This window comes from Archocentrus centrarchus, chromosome 9 (assembly GCF_007364275.1).
Source record: "Archocentrus centrarchus isolate MPI-CPG fArcCen1 chromosome 9, fArcCen1, whole genome shotgun sequence".
Lineage (NCBI taxonomy): Eukaryota > Metazoa > Chordata > Actinopteri > Cichliformes > Cichlidae > Archocentrus > Archocentrus centrarchus.
The window spans coordinates 7,482,087-7,501,371 of record NC_044354.1 but is presented as its reverse complement, the minus strand read 5'-3'; the positions used below and the strand labels follow the sequence as shown (position 1 = coordinate 7,501,371).

At 38.8% G+C, this 19,285-nt stretch overlaps 1 protein-coding gene across 1 annotated transcript; it reads left to right on the top strand.

Moving 5' to 3' along the window:
- The first annotated feature begins 211 nt into the window (after positions 1-211).
- Positions 212-19,015, top strand: spef2 (sperm flagellar 2). The gene is made up of 39 exons (XM_030737581.1): positions 212-398; positions 1,446-1,548; positions 1,655-1,907; positions 4,844-4,933; positions 5,163-5,306; positions 5,411-5,481; positions 5,606-5,825; positions 5,970-6,158; positions 7,010-7,197; positions 8,118-8,289; positions 8,478-8,697; positions 8,827-8,897; positions 9,043-9,112; positions 9,232-9,269; positions 9,441-9,544; positions 9,671-9,918; positions 10,035-10,104; positions 10,200-10,354; positions 10,516-10,689; positions 12,494-12,588; positions 12,929-13,056; positions 13,303-13,441; positions 13,579-13,716; positions 13,808-13,953; positions 14,069-14,131; positions 14,236-14,314; positions 14,478-14,537; positions 14,624-14,747; positions 14,827-14,952; positions 15,184-15,322; positions 15,614-15,686; positions 15,770-15,926; positions 16,025-16,131; positions 16,412-16,594; positions 16,840-16,932; positions 17,226-17,396; positions 17,478-17,690; positions 18,009-18,131; positions 18,575-19,015. Exons 1-39 carry the CDS (start codon positions 341-343, stop codon positions 18,623-18,625), a joined length of 5,046 nt encoding a protein of 1,681 aa, XP_030593441.1. The 5' UTR covers positions 212-340; the 3' UTR covers positions 18,626-19,015.
- The last annotated feature ends 270 nt before the right edge of the window (positions 19,016-19,285 follow it).

Genomic DNA, 19,285 nt, shown 5'->3' with positions numbered 1-19,285 from the left:
TCTTTTCTTTCTTGTCAAATTGGTGAAGGGTGGCTTCAAGTGTAGCTGAAAATAACTACTATCCCATTAGTATAAAATACTACAGATCCTGGATCGGTTTGTATTTATTAATTTTCTATTTTAATCTCACTTGGTTGTAAAATAACTGATCCAGGGTAAGCTGGACTTAGTCCCAGAAGATCCTTCTTTTAACGCCAGGGGTAATGTTGATAGGGCGTCATGGCAACGGTGCATCGGTGGGATTGTGTCTGTTTTTCTGACGTGAAGCTAAGAAGTCGTACTGTTGGTAGCGTAAGGTTGTGTAGTGTCTGAGTATAAATTTAAGGCTTAAAATAATATAATGTCGGATATATTGTGCCGATGGCTGAACCAGAAGCTCCAGCTGTCAAAGGCTGTTGGTAAGTTTGCCTAACGACCTACCTGCTAGCTTAATTAAGCTACCGTTCGTTTGCTCTTATTAGCTTCTGGACGCTAAGAGGTAAAGGGCACGTCCATTTATAAAGCCAACAATGCAAAAGCTTACATATCAAAATTAATACACAATACTTATTAACACATTAATGTTCATTAAGCCAGCAGTTTGTCTGAATAGGGACACCAGGATTCATTATGGCAACGGGTAAATAAAGAGGTGAGCCTCCATATTAATCCGATGGATTGAGGATCGCACGTGTCAGTGGGAAGCATAACGAGTCACTTTAATCAGCTTGGCCCCCTCTGTCACCATCACAGACAGAATAAAAGTTTGTTATAAAATATATAATTTCTTTTATAATGTCTGCTGCCTAATTACATAACTTGAATCATCATCAGATGAAGCTGAATCCTGATTTTAAAATCTAATTATTCAGTTGCAGCCTGACGGACAAACTGCAGGAGACAGAAAGTGAAGATAAAACTGTGGAGAAAAAACCCCCCCAGCTCAGACTGAGTTTACTGACCGACCTGTGTGTTAGTTACAGAGACAGCAGCAGACCCTGGGGGCGGAGCTGCCCTCAGGTCAGTTTATTGCTTAATAAAAACTGTTTTTGGTGCAGTTTGTGACAGTTCACTTTATGACCATTTAATTGTTTAAATAATTATTCAGTAAAAATAGAATCTATTGATGGAATAGCAACCTCACTGTATTTGTTTTTTTAATGGAGAATTTCATTATTTCTGCCATTACTGGATAAAAATGAGGAATGAGATTTACAGAAAATCTACTTAATAGTTCCAGTTTAAGCATTTCAAATCTGATCTAAGATCAGCTTCACTGATAGATGACGGCTCTCTGACAGCCACAGCAGAGATGTTTCTGTGTTGGGATGTTTTCACTGAGTTACTGTTAAAGGTCAGAATTCAGTCAGAGTTTCATATTTAGCTGAAAACATGCATGTATATAAAATTGCATTCTAACTGGGCTGTTTGTGCTTGCGTAAATGACTGCATGCTCATCTCCACAGAGCCAAAGTCCATTGGCAAGGATTTCTCCAGTGGTTACCTGTTTGGGGAGGTTTTGCATAAATATCAGCTGCAAAGTGATTTCTGTATGTTTATGAAGAAAGAGTAAGTTGCCCTCTCTCCCTCTCTGTCTCTTAGCTACAGCTGCTTAGTTCTCCAGCTCATTTAAAGTGTTCATACTAAGTGAAGTGAATCACACTTTTTGTCTTAGCACCTCCGTCTCCAAACGGAATAATTTTACTCGGCTTGAGCCAACTCTCCAATTACTGGGAATCTCCTTTGATGTAAACACAGCCCAAGACCTGATGCAAGAGAGGCAGGGTGTTGCCACACACCTCCTGTACCAACTCTATGCCTCACTTGAGAAGAACAGGAAAGCTGAAATAAGTGGGACAATGATGGAAGTCATGCAGCCTGCAGCCTGTGCAAGCCTGCACAAAAAGGAGCATCAGATCTACTCTCATGTAAGAGAGAGGCCTTTTTCTTTTGGCAAAAGCTTGTTTTGATCAGTAAAAGCATATCTAGAAAAACAAAAACAAAAAACGGTTGCCTTTAATGTTGCCAATAATGAAAAACAATATATGTTCCGACTTGTGTAAGTCATTTTATGTTTAAGAAAAGGTATGTTAAGTTTACAGTTTGTCATATAATACGACACATGTGAATCGTTTTCTTTGAATCATTAAGTTTAGTTTACGAAGCTGAAGTTGGTTTCCGATTGCAGCTTCCGATTCGGGAAATGGCTAAAGGGCCATTCCACTTAATTTTTCGCTACCTTCAGCATCTTTAATCTGCTCTAGTTAAAAATCTACAACACCTACACACTTCAAACCTGGATTAGATTATTCTGCACTAATAGTAGAGTATTTAAAACCAAGTGTGTGATTTGTGAAACCTTTATCTGATTTGTGAAACTTCAATAAATGCACATTTCAGCACCTTTTTTCCGTCTGGATCACATTAGAACTGCTCCAGCTCCAAAACTACAACACCTACACACTTCAAACCTGGATTAGATTATTCTACACTAATAGCAGAGTATTTAAAACCAAGTGTGTGATTTGTGAAACCTTTATCTGATTTGTGAAACTTCAACAAAAGGCGATTTCAGCAACTTTTTTGCATCTGGATCACATAAGAACTGCTCCAGCTCCAAAACTACAACACCTACACACTTCAGACCTGGATTAGAGTATACTAAACTGATAGCAGAATAATTTAAATCATGTATGTGATTTGTGAAACCGTTATCTGATTTGTGAAACTTCAATAAAAGGCGATTTCAGCACCTTTTTTGCATCTGGATCACACTAGAACTGCTCCAGCTCCAAAACTAAAACACCTACACACTTCAAACCTGGATTAGATTATTCTACACTAATAGCAGAGTATTTAAAACCAAGTGTGTGATTTGTGAAACCTTTATCTGATTTGTGAAACTTCAATAAAGGCACATTTCAGCACTTTTTATGCATCTGTATCACACTAGAACTGCTCCAGCTCCAAAACTACAACACCTACACACTTCAAACCTGGACTAGATTATTCTATTGTACTGGCTAAATAATTAGAGCACAATGAAAAGAAAAGTCAAAATAGGCAAGTGTGTGTTAGTATGACAAGTCCTAGTTAAAACCATAAACATGCCAAACTTCAAACTTGTAAACAACTTTTATTTCAGAGCTTTTCTTTGAGTTTAATGATTTGATCGTCTCTCTATTTCTGCTCTTAGTTGCATGAGAAGTTCTCCTCTCTCACACTGCAAAAAAGGCATTAAGTTATGAATCATTTGAATTCTTTTTCTGTTTCTTATACATGATTATTTTTAGATTGTCATATTGCTTCAGTCATTTTAATTCTCTTACCTCTCCTCCACTTGGTCATGTTCAATTTGTTCCACTGCCTCAGCCCTGGTTAGTGCTCTGGTGTTTTCCAGTGCATTTATGAATGCCTGCGTTACATCCAGAAATGTAATGGTAAAAACTGTTTTCTAAAAATACAAATATTTACTTTACATTCTAATAAAGGTTACAAAAGGGTTTACGCTAACATGTTTCATTATTTCAGACCCTGCTTCACCTCACCTATTTCTACCTATCTTTGTTGTGACCAGTGGACTTTCAAACAACAGATTTCTTTTGAAAAATGTTTTTGTTGCACTACTGGTCTTTTTTCATAAGTCAATGAGCATGACGAACAGGTGCTAATGACCTCATTATTTTACTCAGGTGTGTTAAAGCAGAGATACGTTTAAAAGTTGCAGGACACCGGCCCTGGAGCCCTGGATTTGAACACCCCCCCCCAACCTAAAGGAAGCCTTACCCTAAAAAAAGGTCAATTAAACCTAATAATACATACATTGCAATTGACAGTAGTAATCAAACAAGCCAGTAAAGTTCAGATTATGATTCACACTTGTTCCAAGCAGTTTCTTTATCTGAGGAAACCCAGCAGATAGCATCCAGTCATGGATGTGCAACATTCGCTCTTTGTTCAGCATGGAGCCACAGTGGACAATGATTTGCATTTGTCTTTAACTTTGCAGCAAACCCTTATAGCAAGCAAGCATGTAGCGACAACAGAGAGCAAACACTTCTTTTAACCTGGAACAACCTTCCCATCGTCAGTGTGAACAGCCATCTACCATGACCAACTGGGGGTTTAAGCAGATGAAGACACTGAAAAAGAAGCACTTATGTAGGAGTACTTTCTGTGTTAAAGAAGAGCAAAAAGTTAATACCAGAAGAAAGAGATCATGAAGTTGTTGGAAGCATTATCCCAGTTGGTATCAGAGATAAAAAGAACACAAGACCAAATCTTGCTACACTGAAGATGAAAAAAATGAGAGAAAACAGAAAGTTAAATGTGGAAATAACAGCAAAATAATGCAAATTTCAGAGAAGGAGGAGTTCAGTTGTCGTGTGGTCCAGATGGAAAAAAAGTGCTGAAATGGCCCTTTATTGAAGTTTCACAAATCAGATCAATGCACCTCTGCCTTTTACTACTAGCCTGTGTTATACATTGTTACCTAGCAACGATGTCCGTGTTTGATAATTGCTTAATGTGAGAGTGCTTATTTTGATAAGAAATTTTTAAATACATGTGAAAGTGTGACAAGACGTTTCTAACTGACATGTGTTTTATATCTGTTGTAGTTTTACGATTTGAGTATATGTGGATGAAGTGGCAGTTCAACAATTAAACTTTCATGAAGGAAAGCCCCGCTCCTCATTTACTCTCGTTAGCTATCTGTCAGTGCTTTGTATGGACACATCAGCCAGGACAGAATAATATATTTGAGCTCTCTTGTGTATTTTCAAGCATCTTTCCTTTCATGTAGCGACTGCATCAGGTGGTGAAACATGATGCAGAATTGAAACTTCAGAAAATTTCTCAACAGAAATTCCAGCAGTCTGTGGGGACCTATCCGATCGAGCAAAAGAGACAAGTTAAGGTCCAGAATGAGAAACGACTAAGGAATATTGACAAGGTACTGGAGGCCAATCAAAGTTAAATACAGCATTATCTTAAATTAGTTAAATTGATCTAAGTGTGTGACCAGACAAGAGGCTGCCTATAATTAAAATCCCTTTCCAAATTCTTTCTCAGTCCCATGTATCACAGAGGATTTTGCTTTTTACATAATCTTATATCATGCTGCTGGAATAAAGAAAGATTTACAATACCACATTGAAAACGGGGAACTGTGTATGTTGCAGCTGCAGGCATTTCATCAGAGGCACAAAGGCATGACTTTTAACCAGGTCACTAATATCCAGGTCCCCAAGCCACCTCCATACACTTCACAGCTCAGCCTAAAGAAGAGACAGCAGCAGCAGAAGCGCAAAGAATGGGAAGCACAGGTGTGACAGTGATTAAGTAATGCTGTAATAATTTCCTAACCCATAGAGGAAATGTAATTTTTAGCTCGCTGACTCTTGGGTGTTATTGTCTTTTGTTCACACAGGTAGTCCAGACCGAAATAGCCCAGTTTGAGACAAACAGGAAGAAAGCAGTTAGTGCTGGGTTATCTTCAAGGTAAGAGAAAAACAAAATATTTTGTGTATGCAGTAAATGGATGGTTAAATGTCTTTTTTAATGGAGTTTTGTTCTAACCTTAAATCTTTGCTATCATAAAACTTACATACAACTTCTTTTCTAGTTTTAGTGGTCAGTCTTTCCCTATAGATTTTCCCTTTGGTGGCAGCAGTCAGGGGTCTGAAGTCACTGGAAGTGGAACCAAGGTTATGTTACAGTCCAACAGCAAATATATACAAGAGATCCGAAAGAGGCTGGAGGAGAATGCTGTAGCCTGCAAGCAGAGAGAGAGAAGACAAGACCGATTCCTGGTGGAGCAGCTCAAGGTCCATGAAGCTCAGGAGGTGAGACTTCTCACTGAGAAAAATGTTAATTGACCTTGCTAAATATTAAAAAAAAAAAAAAAAAAACTGTGAAAAAGTACCAATATTGTAATTTTAGCCCCAAATACAAAACAGGTAATTAGCCTCCTCTGCCCCACTCTTCAGGAGGCACGACGAGAGGAGCAACTGGTGAAGCGTCTGACACGTCAGACGCAGCAGGAGCAGCGTTTGGCAGCCCAGCTGCTTCAGATACGTATGCAGAAGGAGGTGATCCGGGAGAACCGCCTGTTCAGAGAGCAGCAGTACCAGCAGCGAAGAGAGAGGGACTTCCAGGAAGCTCTGGACAGGGAGGCGGTGAGATAGGATGATATGGGAAGGTGGATGGGCTTGGTCAGTGATAGTTTTAATTGTGTCATAGGGATAAAAATAAGAGCAGAGTTGTGTAGATTGTTTTACATCAACAGGGCATTTGTTATCATAAAGAGAAACGAGGAGACAGACGGACTTTAGAGGTTCAGATAAAGGATAAAATAAAAGTGTATGAATCAGGTCCAACCAGTTATCGTGGAACACAAGGTGGTGATGTTCGTGGCTTCAGTGTGGAAATAGAGCTTTGGTTGTAGCTTATCAATATTAGCAGTGGTATAGCTTTACAACTTATAATGTTATAAAATGATAACAGTAAAATTGAATTGTCAACAGGTTCCAATAAAAGGCAAAAGCAAATGTATGGCTATTTAGACAACAGCTATTTGTCTGGTATTATGATGCAGTGGTTTTGTTACTAATTTAATTTCTCAGGGAACGTCAGAGTGGAATTTAGTGCAATTATTTTTCAAATTCTGCAGTTATTTACAGTAGAAATAATGTAGGAAATCATAAAATAAAATGTACACAGAAGCCCTCATAGGGTTGTTATTGTTTCTGTGTCTCTTGGTAAACTAGGTGGGTGAATTTATTGTTACCCACTGAAAGCTGCACAGGAGAGGTAGTGATTAAAAAAAAACCTCTTTTCTGTTATTTTTTGTCTTTGTCTTCAAATCTATTTGTGAATACAACTCAGTGCTAAGTTTTAGACAATAAATGGTATATGTAATATTGATTATCTTCCCTAATTTCTTCAATTAAATTAAAACACTGGCGATTATCAGGAACATTTATGCCTTCTCCACTGATTTACTCTTTCTGACTGGGGCCTGATACAGGCTCTGGCTCAGCAGGCTAAGTTGGATCGCCCAGAAGAGATCAAAAAGGAGCTTGAATTCTGTAAAAGGGCTGCTGCTGAGCGAGCTCAAAGGAAATACAAGAAGCATTTTGAGAGCTGCAAGGGCATTTTGGAGCAGATAGTGGACTTGGCAACCAAGGCTGGAGAATATCGGCTGCTCACTGGAACGTACGTAATATAGCTGCTCTGTAAAGATGCACTAGAAATGCAACAAATTGTATTTTGTCTCAAAACTAACCTCTTGGTCAGTTGATAAATGTGTTAAAAATCAGAAATGTGTTATAAAATATATGTTTTGGGGTAGTGTTATCAGAATGTTCTACTAGTAAGTTGTGTAGATATTTCTTCTTTGGCAACTTCATGATGTGAATGATGGGACTGAGAGTGAAAAGACCACATCCTCTTCTATATCTGTAAGTTATTTAAATTAGAACACATTTCAAACTCAAAATAAAAAACAAACTTTTTTTTTTTTCTTAAAAATTGAGTGAAAAATTAGAACAGAACAACAGAGTAATTTGGACATTGCTTAAGATATAGATCCCCCCCCCCCCCCCCCCTTCCCCTTCATTTTAGTTTCTTTTTACTCAAAAACAGTAAAAATGTATCTTAGGAAAGTACTGACAAACTGAAAGTTGACTGAAGATTGAAAACATTTGTGTTTTATGGTAATACTAAAGCACTGAAATGTGGTGCAAATTCTCATGTGAGTTCAAATCTGTGATAAAGTACTCATATTGGAAATTGTCTTTGTACAACTGACCAGTGGCCAAATAAAATCAGGACGTGTCAGTATCCTGTCTGTCTTTTCTCATGCACAAATACATGGTGTCCCATATTTGCCCAGATGTTCACTGTACTCGGTTTTACATGTTCACTGTGTCAGCTCTCCTACTTGTGACCAGATTATGCAGTCCTGTGGAGTTTATTTAGAGCATTTCCTGACTCAGTCAACACTGACTGAACAAATTTAGACAGCATAAAAAATTTCTAGGTATTCTGGGTGAATTAAGAAGTTCATTTTTCAGATGTATTGTCCAGATTCCACCCAAGCTTTGCCTCCTGTCATTTTCTGCTATGATGTCCAGTCTGATTCCAGAGAAGCTGATGAGAGAGTGGAAGGAATTGCTGTTCAGCGACCTTCCTCTCTATGAGCCGATAAAGGACCGCCAGCCAGGGTTTGAGTTCTCTACCCCACTAGACTCTGTAGAGCTTCAGAAGCAGGAGATACTCAACAACCAGGACTATGATGAATACACTGTGAGTTTGAAACATGAGTGCGGTGTTTCAAGACATTTTGTCTGCGCTTCCATGTAGCTTACCTTTGTTGAGTAACTTTACTACAAATAGCATGAAGATTGAGTTATATTTTTGATAATGAAGAAATTTGTATCTAAATTAAGGCCCCATGCTGCCTGAATCCCTAAGGTCCTCTTTGTCCTTGTCAGAATATGGTGGGTGAGTGGGAATTTCCAGAGGAAGCTGAGGAAGTGAAATTACCAGTGACCAACAATATTCTTGGACACATTGTCCAGCGACTGAGGAACATTGTTGATCCACCCATCAGTGAACCATCATTCCCTCTGTTTTCACACTTTACCCTTAAGGCCTGTGTCCTTGGCAAGTTTTGCTCTGGCAAGACCACCTGCCTGTCCAAGATTGCTGAAGGCATGATATCAAAACAGAGATGCACTGCATACACAAAGTTTATCTTTACTTCATTATATATTAAAATGGACACTGAATAAATTTGTATGGTTTCTATGTCACTGAGTATGTGTGTTGTTTCTGCTGCAGCACATGGCATCTGTATCTTATCGACTGAAACTTTGATTGAGGAGGCGCTGAATGCTTACAAGAATGGAGAGGTTAGATACAGTGCAAGTAGTATTGTAACTTTACTAGCATCCTTTTTTAAATTATAAACAGGCTTATAATTTAGATTTAAAAGATTTTTATGGACAAACAATTTCTGCTGTCATTTCATACAATTCTTTTGGTGAAAATTTACAGAAAATTATAGAGGAGCAAAGGGACAAAGACAATGAGCAGCTCGTCACAAATGACACATCAGTGAAATCTGGTGGGTTACTGAAGGTGTAACGATTATATGCTACTCTATTTTGCATTATACATGACAGTGTGTTTGTTTTCTTGGTATACAAAGCTATTATAGTCACTTCTAATTTAATCTTTTTCCAGGTCTTGAAAATCAAGAAGGTAGAGATGGTAATGCAACAGTAAGTGTTGTGTATAGTATATGTTGCATTCTTCATCTCTGTATTTACTTATACAGAACAATCGATCTGTCTGAGGGAATTTGTTTTTTCTTTGCTGCTAAAAATACAAATATATATTTGGAGAATGTAGTGATTTGAAATTTTGGGTAAAAACTTTTCTCACTTTTCCAGCTTTCTAAAAGAGCCATACAAGGAGCCGCTGTGGAAAAAGAGCTGAGGAAAGGGAATGCGGTCCCTAATGAGCTGTTAGTGGACATTATAGTAGAGACAATCAGGTGAGCACTCCTACTTATGCTGCTATGAAATAAAGTCACAATGGTAATATTTCAGTAATATTTACCTACAAAATGAACAATAAACCCACACTCTGGATAGTGAAATAATTATTGTTTCTGCATTAGTCAGCTTCCAGCTCAGTCAGGTTGGGTCCTGGATGGATTCCCATTTGACATTACTCAGGCCCATCTGCTAGAGAAAGCCCTAGGTGGGGCTGTGGATGTAGAAAATAAAGTTCTAAACAGCAGGAAGAACCTTGCTAAAGATCCCAATCCACCCAAACCTCCACCACCCCCTGCACCTGTGCTGGACCTGGCTCTATTGCTGGATATTCCTGATGAGTGTGCAGTCAGTCGTGGATACACTCAGATGGGTATGCCACACTGTTAGGAGCTCAATAATGTATACCAACATGCACACAAACATTAACTGTTAAGTTTTGTTTACGTGGTACAAGTTCAATCTTAATCTGTTGTTTATGCGGTGCAGATACAGATAATGATGCTACAACCTCCCAGCATCCAGACAAGAATGTGTATCTGGCACAGATTGCACAAAGGTACAAAAGAAGACTCAAATGGGAAGATAAACTTGAAGGAATGAATGACGTTTGTTGTGTGACTGTTAATATCCAACATGATTTCTTCCCTCAAGGATCATAGCTTTTCAGGATACCTGGCCAAAACTAGAGAAATGGTTTGGTGAAAAGCAAAACATTTTGGTCCGTGTTGATGCAGATGTAGACAGCGAGGAGCTTTATAGCAGGGTGGAGTCTATCCTGCAGCAAGCTATGTTGAAAACACAGGGAGGTAAGTGGTTGTCATTTTGTAATTAAGCTGCTTTTAGTGGACTCAGAATATTGCCGTTCTCGTTGTCCTTTTTTTCCTTTATCTTTCTACTATACACAAAGTTTTGTAGATCACATCTTCAAAGCATTTACTTTCAAAATTCTAACATATTCCCTCATCAGCTTTTCCCAGTCCTCGTGTTGAAGATGCTGTGCTAGACAGTGCAAAAGCTCCAGAGTTGTCCTCTTCAAGTACACCTTCAGCTGTAGACCACCCTGCAGCCCCCACTGAAGAAACTCTTAACCCCACAGAGTCCAGTTCCAGCCTTAAGGATGAAAAGGCCGAAAGTCTTAGAGGTGACTTATTCAGTATTCTGTGAATTACACAATAAAAAATAATTTATTTTCCATTCTGCTCACAAAAGGAATTCTGCCTTAAAACAAGAATTTATTAGTTTTATTGTTTTAGACATGTTTTACTGACAGTGCAACAGATGGGCTACTGTAGCTGGTTCTGATAGAAAGGTGTCAGAATACACAGTGCATTGCTGTTTGTTGCGCATGGTGCTGCAGGCCAGTCCGGGTGCCCATGCTGACTCCTGTCCACTGACTAAAGAGCCAACAATGGTTATGTGGACCATGGAGCAATGGAAGAAGGTGGGCTAGTCTGATAAATCACGGCTTCTTTTAACTCACATGGATGTCCAGGTGTGTTTGTGTTGCTTACCTGGGGAACACCTGGCACCGGGATGCACAAGGGGAAGAAGGCAAGGCAGCGGAGGCAGTGTGATGCTTTGGGCAATGTTTTGCTGGGAAACCTTGGGTCCTGCCATCCATGTGGATCTTACTTTGACATGTACCACCTACCTAAGCATTGTTGCAGACCATATACATCCTTTCATGGAAACTTTGGCCTCTCTCAGCAGGATAATACGCCCTGCCACAAAGCAAAAATAGTTCAGGAATAGTTTGAGGAATACAATGAGTTTGAGGTGTTGGCTTGGCCTCCAAATTCCCAGATCTCAATCCAATCGAGCATCTGTAGGATGTGCTGGACAAACAAGTCCGATCCCCGGAGGCCCCACCTCACAACTTCCAGGACTTAAAGGATCTATTGTTAACATCTTGTTGCCAGATACCACAGCACACCTTCAGGAGTCTAGTGGAGTCCATGCCTCGGTGGGTCAGAGCTGTTTTGACAGCAAAAGGGGGACCAACACAATATTAGGCAGGTGGTCATGATGTTATATCTAATCAGTGTATATTTGTACATTTGACCGTTCAACTGAGCACCAAACTGCGACCTTACAACTTTCACCACTGCGCATGTTAGTTGATGTTCCGTTTCCGTATGCTATGTTCATTTACTTTGTGTACATTCTACATTTGTTACGCTACATATTTTAATGGTCATCACAAATTTTTAATCTTCCCGGTGCAACTGAGTGAGTGTTGATCAAATTAGCAAAATAAGCCACTATAGAAACAATTAAAGTCTAGAAAAGAGCACAGACACAGATGTGACACAGATGACAACAATGTGGGGATAAGAAGGTGAAGTTTTATTGACCATCATGTCATGAAACACTTTATGAAGCAACCTATATTAAATCTTCTATATCTATAATTCATCATTGTTACAATATGTACTTATTTTAATGTAGTCTTTATTTAACATATTTATCTTGTTCAAAATAGGACATCTAACAAATTACTAATTTAACCAGCCAAATTATTATTGTAATAATAATTTATTATTACAGTCAGTAAGAATTGTTCATTATTCTGATAAATTTACCAGTATATAGATCTTGACCTAACACCAAAGCAAAGACCCATGCGTAGTACAGGGGTTTGCTCGTATTTCAGACATAGTAAATGGAAACAGTAATTATCAACAAACAGTTATTACCTCTAAGACCGCTTTTAAGTGTGTCCTAATGTAAAACATAAAACCCATAGAGTGGATGGAGAAATGTTTTCATTTATGCCATTCTTTTCACTGACTTGTTCGAGGTAATTTAATATGTAGGGATTTTAGGGTGGATTGGCAGAATTTGCCTTCTTACTAATCATCGTTTATTATTTTAGAATTAATAATCACGTAATATCCAGCATATAAAGTTGTGATTATTTGTTTTTTTTCTTGCTTTTTCAAAAGGGCACTCTAGGAACGCCTCAGTGTCCAGTGTTAAGTCTACCTCTTTGTCCCCCCAGTCATCTGTCCAGCTGTATGTGGATGAACCACTTCCTCCGGTATGATATGGTCATACATATATATATATATATATATATATATATATATATATATATATATATATATATATATATATATATATATATATATATAATATAATTTCCCTGAAAGATTTGGTTTTGTTAGAGGATATGACTGGAGGTAACCACAAGGGTGCCTGTGGACAGTTGGTTATGTGCCTTTTGTTGCATTTAAGAATTTATGGGATTTATTAAATGAAAATGCTTGCTATGTGTCTTCTGCTGCATTACAGTGTGTTTTGTTTTGTTTTGTTTTTTTGTACTCTCTCTTCTCATGCCCCCTGTTTGATCGTCTCATCTCTAACCTATGTATCTGTAGGAGATCCCAGAGTACCTGTGCTCATATTGGGACACAGTGTGCAATTCTTATGTAAATGGCGTAAAGGCAGTGATGCAAGAGCTGCGCTCGCAGCGCTCTCTTATCAACCATCACCTGTTTAACATCAGGTATTCTGCCAGACCATTCAAGTAGTGTGAAATTGATTCCTTCCATGTCATGTTTTAATTTATAATCCACAAGAGAATACAGTTTCAGTCACAGTTTGACATGTTTATATCAGTTAATTGTTTACACCATTAGGTCCTTTGTCAGAAATGTTTTACAAATGAAAGATGAATGTATTTTCATTGAAAACAATCTTTGATGAATGCAGTTTTTATTAATGCACATTTCCTGGTTCTTGGTGTTTGTAGAGAGGGTTACAAACATTATTTGTGGCGCCCAGACTTGAAGCAAGAGTTAGTGTCTCAGTGGCAAAAGGACTTCAACAGCATACCTGATGACATGAGAAAAGATGAGGATATCAAAGCAGAGCTACACCTGAGATTGGATGTAAGAAGATTTTTTACGATACAGTGCAAAGCAAATGTTCCTAAAATTGTGACATTTGTGTTTAAAAACCATCATAAAATTTAAATAATCTTAAAAGAAAAAAAATATATATTAAAGATGTTCTGGTTTGTGTGCAGGAACTGTGTGAACGTTTGTGGGACATTGTTGACAAGCGTAAGGAGGAGGATGAGCAAGAGAGGGCTTCTCTCATGAGTAATGGTTGGTTGGAGGAGCACACTGTTGTCCTCATCAACCACCACTCTACACTAATGCAGGTAACTTTCTGTTTCTTTGTGTTCTTAATGTCGCTTTGTGATTTATATCTCTTAAATATCACCATAATTTTTGATTGTTTATGTTGTATAGGTGGAGTTGAACCGTTTCCAGGAGACGCTCTGTATTCTCAGGATCTACTATTTGAGCATGTCTGGAAAGATGCTTCCTAAACCACTCTCAACATTTGTCTATATCCCCTTAATGGAAAACCGAGAAATTAAGATTCAGGATGAAAGGCAAGAAACATATTATAATTAGTAACCCAGCCATCTTAATGCAAGATACTGAAATGAAATGACACCATGCTCAAAATGTATGCATAATGAGTGCTGAAAGGTCTTGTTTCATCAGTAGTGACCCATTGGGATCAAGTTTGTGCAATCTGGATGATGGCGCGGACAAGAAGATATTTTTGTAAGGAAGAAGCACAATTGCACACAGTGTTTGATGTTTGTTGCTCACTCAGAAAAACATGCACAGAAAAACATTTCCATGTTCTTTTTTTTCTTTTCCCGCAGTACTCCCCTCACCGGACGTACTCACACCTCTGGAAGGGTCTCCAAGACGAAAGGCCACAAACAGCCAGAACCTGTTAATGTCAGATTTCCTGCCTCTCATTATATACCAAGATTAACAAATTAATATTTTGTTAATGTGTTTTAAATGGAGTTTGTCAAATTGTATCTCAACTTACATAAAAATATTCATGTTATGGACCCTGTTCTTTTTTTTCTTTTCTTTTCTTTCTTTTTTACAATAGCCACCACATGAGAAGCTGATATCTGACCATGAGGAGGCACTCACGGCTATCAGCAATTTGGTAATGCTTTATGTATGTCTGTAAAAGTTTGCATGAGCATTTTGTATATATGATTCCTGAATTGCATGGGTCATATATTTATACAGGTGTCAGTAGAAGCACATGGGTGGGAGACAAAGGGGCAGAAGGAGAAACTACCAGAGAAAGAAGAGGAGCAGGCCTCCACAAGTGCAAATAAAAGGAACAAACAAAAGCAGTCATCCACAAAAGGCATGTGTTATGTAGAGTACAGGTACCCATATGCACTCTCAGTAAGTCTTGTAGATCACTGTTCATTTTGTTCCTCCAGATCAGTCATCCCCACGACAGACACCCATCCTGGCAGCAGCTGAGGAGACAGACTCAGAGAAGGCTCATGAACATAAAGTTAGAGAAAAAATACATGAAGAATATTCAGCTGCCCTGAATTATGAGGGTATGCTCCCTCTCCCTCTCTCTCTCACACACACACACACACACACACACACTCTCTAAGAGAAACAGCAGTTTCTCAGTATTTCTTATATCCAGCTATCCATCAATCTATCTATTATATGCAATTATATGCACAATTTCAAATATATAAACTAATTGGATGTAGGTGGATGTATATGTGTGTATATGGTTAATGTATCCCTTTGTTTTTGTGTATGTGCCTATTTTGTAGAGAATGCAGTAAAGGTGTGCATTGCACTGGTGAAAGCTCATGGTCTGGTGATGGTACAGTCTCTGCAAAGCAGAGCAGAGGAGATCTCTGCCAATATGGAAAAGTGGCAACAAGATCGCTATCTTGCAGAAATGAGGAGGTATGGTACAGTGTGAGCATTACATTGAAATGTTGGGACCAACTAAACAGTAACATATACACTACTTTTGGTTAAAAGCAGAACATGAATCAAAGCTTTTAAGTGCTTCTAAAGTTGCTTTTGAACATTTATTTGAAAATACAGAAATATGTACAGCTTGTAAAGGATGCAATTTTTAAAACAGTCTGTTTTTTTTAAAACACATTTAAGCTTGGTCAGAGAGATTTTCTGTAATAAATGACACATCAAAGACATGATTCACATTTTATGAGTCTTTCTCCTTTTCTCTAGTATTGACCAATTAGCAGAAGTGGTTCACCACCACATAGCTGCTGGTACTAAGCTGCAGAATGAGCTGGTGTTGGTATGATCTCTGAATGTTTTTTTTTAATTGCCCTTCCAGAAGAATGTGACATTTGCATTCATTTTCCATATTTTCTTTTTCAGGAATGTTCTGGCTTCTATCTGAATGGAGACTGCCGCATGGTTGCTAGCCCCGTTCCTCTTCCCCGTCCACCTCCTTTGGAGAAACCCGTGAGGTCCACCCCAACTGTAGCTCAGCTGGAGTCACTGTACCAGCAGCTATACTACATTTCTCCATCAGGTGCAATTTGGAGGGATAAACTGTGGCCTGGGGCAATTAATCCTACAGTATTGCCATCAATCCAGCCATCATTGACTTCTTTTTTTTCTGACTTTAAGGCTTCATGTCCACTTCTGAGTTCTTCAGTTTGCTCAAAGATATCATCACTACTAAGATGGGCAGAGACAGCTTGCCTGAGCCCTGGATGGACAGAAATGAATCACAGGTAGAGTAACAAGAATTCCAGAGGCTCTCAAAGTTGAGTATTAATGTCTTTTCTCCTTACCTCAATATAATCACCTTGTTAAAAATAATGGCCTAAGTTATTTTTTAATGAAAGTTTTATTTTTGCCTGAATCATCTAGTTTTTGACGTTTTCGTTTTTTTGTCTTTTCTAAGAAGCCTGGAAAAAAATGACTTATATTTGCACGATATATGACTAAACAGCACTTGTGCTGTTCAGTCACATTATGAAGATTGAACAGTGTTGTCTCTCCTGTGCGCAGTTGATGGAGATTGTATCTTTGTTAACGGACGGCTGTGAGCTGGTAGACTGGCGTTGGTTTCTGCTCAGTGCTGCTCTCCCTTGGCCATTTCCCTCGTTAACGCAGCTGCTGGATGTGCTACAACGTTTCAAGGAAGCAGATACTGGTGACACAGGCCATATAAATGAGGAACAGTACCTAAAGGTTAGCCTCTTTGTTGCTGTGTTTGTCAGGCATGTTATAACTGTCTTTTTAAATCATTCTGCTCTGAATAAAGCTATCCGCTCCAACCCTGTATGGCCCCTCTTGTGTCGTGATCAGGCCTGGGTTTGAGTTAGGATATCACATCTAGACTGTATTATATATGTGATATGTATAATATTAAGTGAATCCCTTAGCGCTCTAAAAGGAAATGATTCAGTTCCTGCCCTTGTCTCCTTTGTTGACAGACAGAGTTGTGGTTTTCCACTGAGAGTGTCCAAACTATTCCTGAGGACCCCTCTGAGCCGGTACCTTATGACCGTCTGGCCAACCTTCACAAGGTAACTTCCTACCAAGCCTGACAGCTCAGGTTATTTTACCACTACAGTAGGAAATTCAGGTGGGCATTGTGTACAAGCAACATGAATGAACAAAGACACAACATAGTTTAAGAACATCAAAAGTGCTACAGAGCATTTTCCAGCTTTTGGACTATTACTATAAAAGGACTGTTCAGCCATTTTCTGCATTCTGTTTATTTTGTTCTAAATCTCAGGCTTCTGTTTACAGCTTAAATGAGGTGCAGAAAATAAATAAATTGACAGTAAAATTTGTCTCTTTTTTTTTCCTTCAGTTCTTTTTCCAGTTGTTTGCAGACCACTCCTTCTCTCCCTCTCGACTGGATTATGTGTCCATGCTGCAGTACTTTGCAGCCGACCCCAACCCCACACAGGGTTTCATCCGAGCACTTAGTGTGGTGCTGGGTCAACAGCTCAAGCGTTCTTCACTGGGCTATCTTGTCAAAGTGAGTATGTACAAAAAAAGTAAAAGAAATTCATTGCAAACGCATTATGTTTTTTACATTATCAGTGTCTTGGGTTTTTAGTCTATGCCCGCCATAGAAGAGAACACAGATCTCACCTCCTCTGAACTTGATGGAGTTTACAAGGAAGAGACTCTTTGTGCATCAAGCATTTTTGGGGAGGAGCAGGAAGTGTCAATCCCTGTTCTCCTTTCTGTCATCTGCCACAAAATCACCAAGATGAAAGACAAAAGCCACGTTTTCTCCTGTGGCCCGAGTCAGGAGGAGCACACTGAGGTATATATGCCTATGAAAATTCCAACTAAGCTAATAAAATATATTAATACAAAAAAACAACTACAATAAATGGCTGGTTAGATGAATTAGGGAAATTACTAAATGTAGAAAAATATGTATGGTCTCACCTTAGCAAGAATTTGAATCTAATCTTTGTAGGTTTTGCAAGTTTTTGCCAAGTTTTTGATACATATAGTATAGTTAAACAAAACTCTAAATCAAGGGTCCAAGACCCAAAGACCATGACAATAATGACCATAACCATAATTATTAACTATAACACTAAACCTTTCTCTGATGTTATCTGCTGGCTTGCAGAACCTGGTGCAAATTTTCAGAGAGCTGGGATACGATCCTGAGGACCACGTCCCCTTTTCTATTCTCTCTCAGCATCCATCCATTCAGTTGCTGATGGAGACTTGTACACACCACCGACTTGTGGTAAGTCTCTACATATTGACTCACCAGTATCTTCATACCATATCATCAGGCTCAAATATACACATAACACCCCCCAGTAATATTTGGTTAAATGTCCCTTAGTAAGTTGCACCTCAGCCAGATGCTTTTGGCATTGATCAACAAGCTTCTGGCATAATTCTGGGTGAATATTTGACCACTTTTCTTGGCAGAAAAATTTTCCACCCTGGAAAAAGAACAGTTCAAAGAACTAATTAAAAGCCCCCAAATACCGTGATTGGCAGCGCGGTGGTGCTGTTGCCACACAGCAAGAAGGTCCTGGGTTTGAATCGACCTGGGCCGGAACCTTTCTGTGTGGAGCTGTGTGGGTGTGGCTGTGTGTCACCATCATGTACAGTAGTATTCTCACTGAGTATTCTCTCGCTCTCTTTCTGTCTTTGTCTCTTTCTCTGTTTGACTCACAGAACATTCATAGAGTGTTACTGGACAATCAGAACAGTTCTACAGTTCTATAAAGGATAAGTTACAGTGCTTCATGGGACACACTCCAGTCCACACTATGAAGAACTCTTATTTGGGAAATGCAAATTTTGATGCATTGGCTATTTTAAAGCATTCTCATTACTTTGATGTTTAAAAATGTTATGTTAACTTGAATAAAAAGATGCATTCATACACTGGTGTAGTATTTGGAAATGAGTATAATTGAAGAATGACTGACTACATATTTAGGATGAGAATGATGACATCTGGTGGCAGGATTGACCCCCACTAATGTTTTTTTCCTGTGATACACTCCAGCGGTTTTTATGACTAATGAACTCTGACACAGAAAAGCACAGGTTGGGGTTACAGTGAGTGCTTTGTCCAGGATAACCTTGTCATTCACTGCCTGACTGCACTGCACACATATGCTCTGACTGAGCAATAATTTCTTGCATGCGGGTTTACATGGCAACAAGCTGCATCAAGGTAGAGAAATGAATGTTGTTTTTGTGTTGCTTTGCCTCTTTGGTTTGGGTACATGTATGTAGACAAAGTATGTTGAGAATCCATCTTCATAAATTGTGTATGCGTGTGTGTGTATATAAATGTGTGTGTTTGGGGCACCAAACTAACCAGTGCCACTTGCAAGTGTCAACTCTTGTTTTTCTGTAAATTATTGTAGGTGAAAA

What these genes read in the sequence shown, in the direction of transcription:
- spef2 (XM_030737581.1), top strand. Translation starts at nt 341, where the DNA reads ATGTCGGATATATTGTGCCGATGGCTGAACCAGAAGCTCCAGCTGTCA. An exon ending in CATCACCTGTTTAACATCAG is followed by an intron (nt 13,057 to 13,302) that starts GTATTCTGCCAG and finishes TGGTGTTTGTAG; the next exon opens with AGAGGGTTACAAACATTATT. An exon ending in AGCTACACCTGAGATTGGAT is followed by an intron (nt 13,442 to 13,578) that starts GTAAGAAGATTT and finishes GTTTGTGTGCAG; the next exon opens with GAACTGTGTGAACGTTTGTG.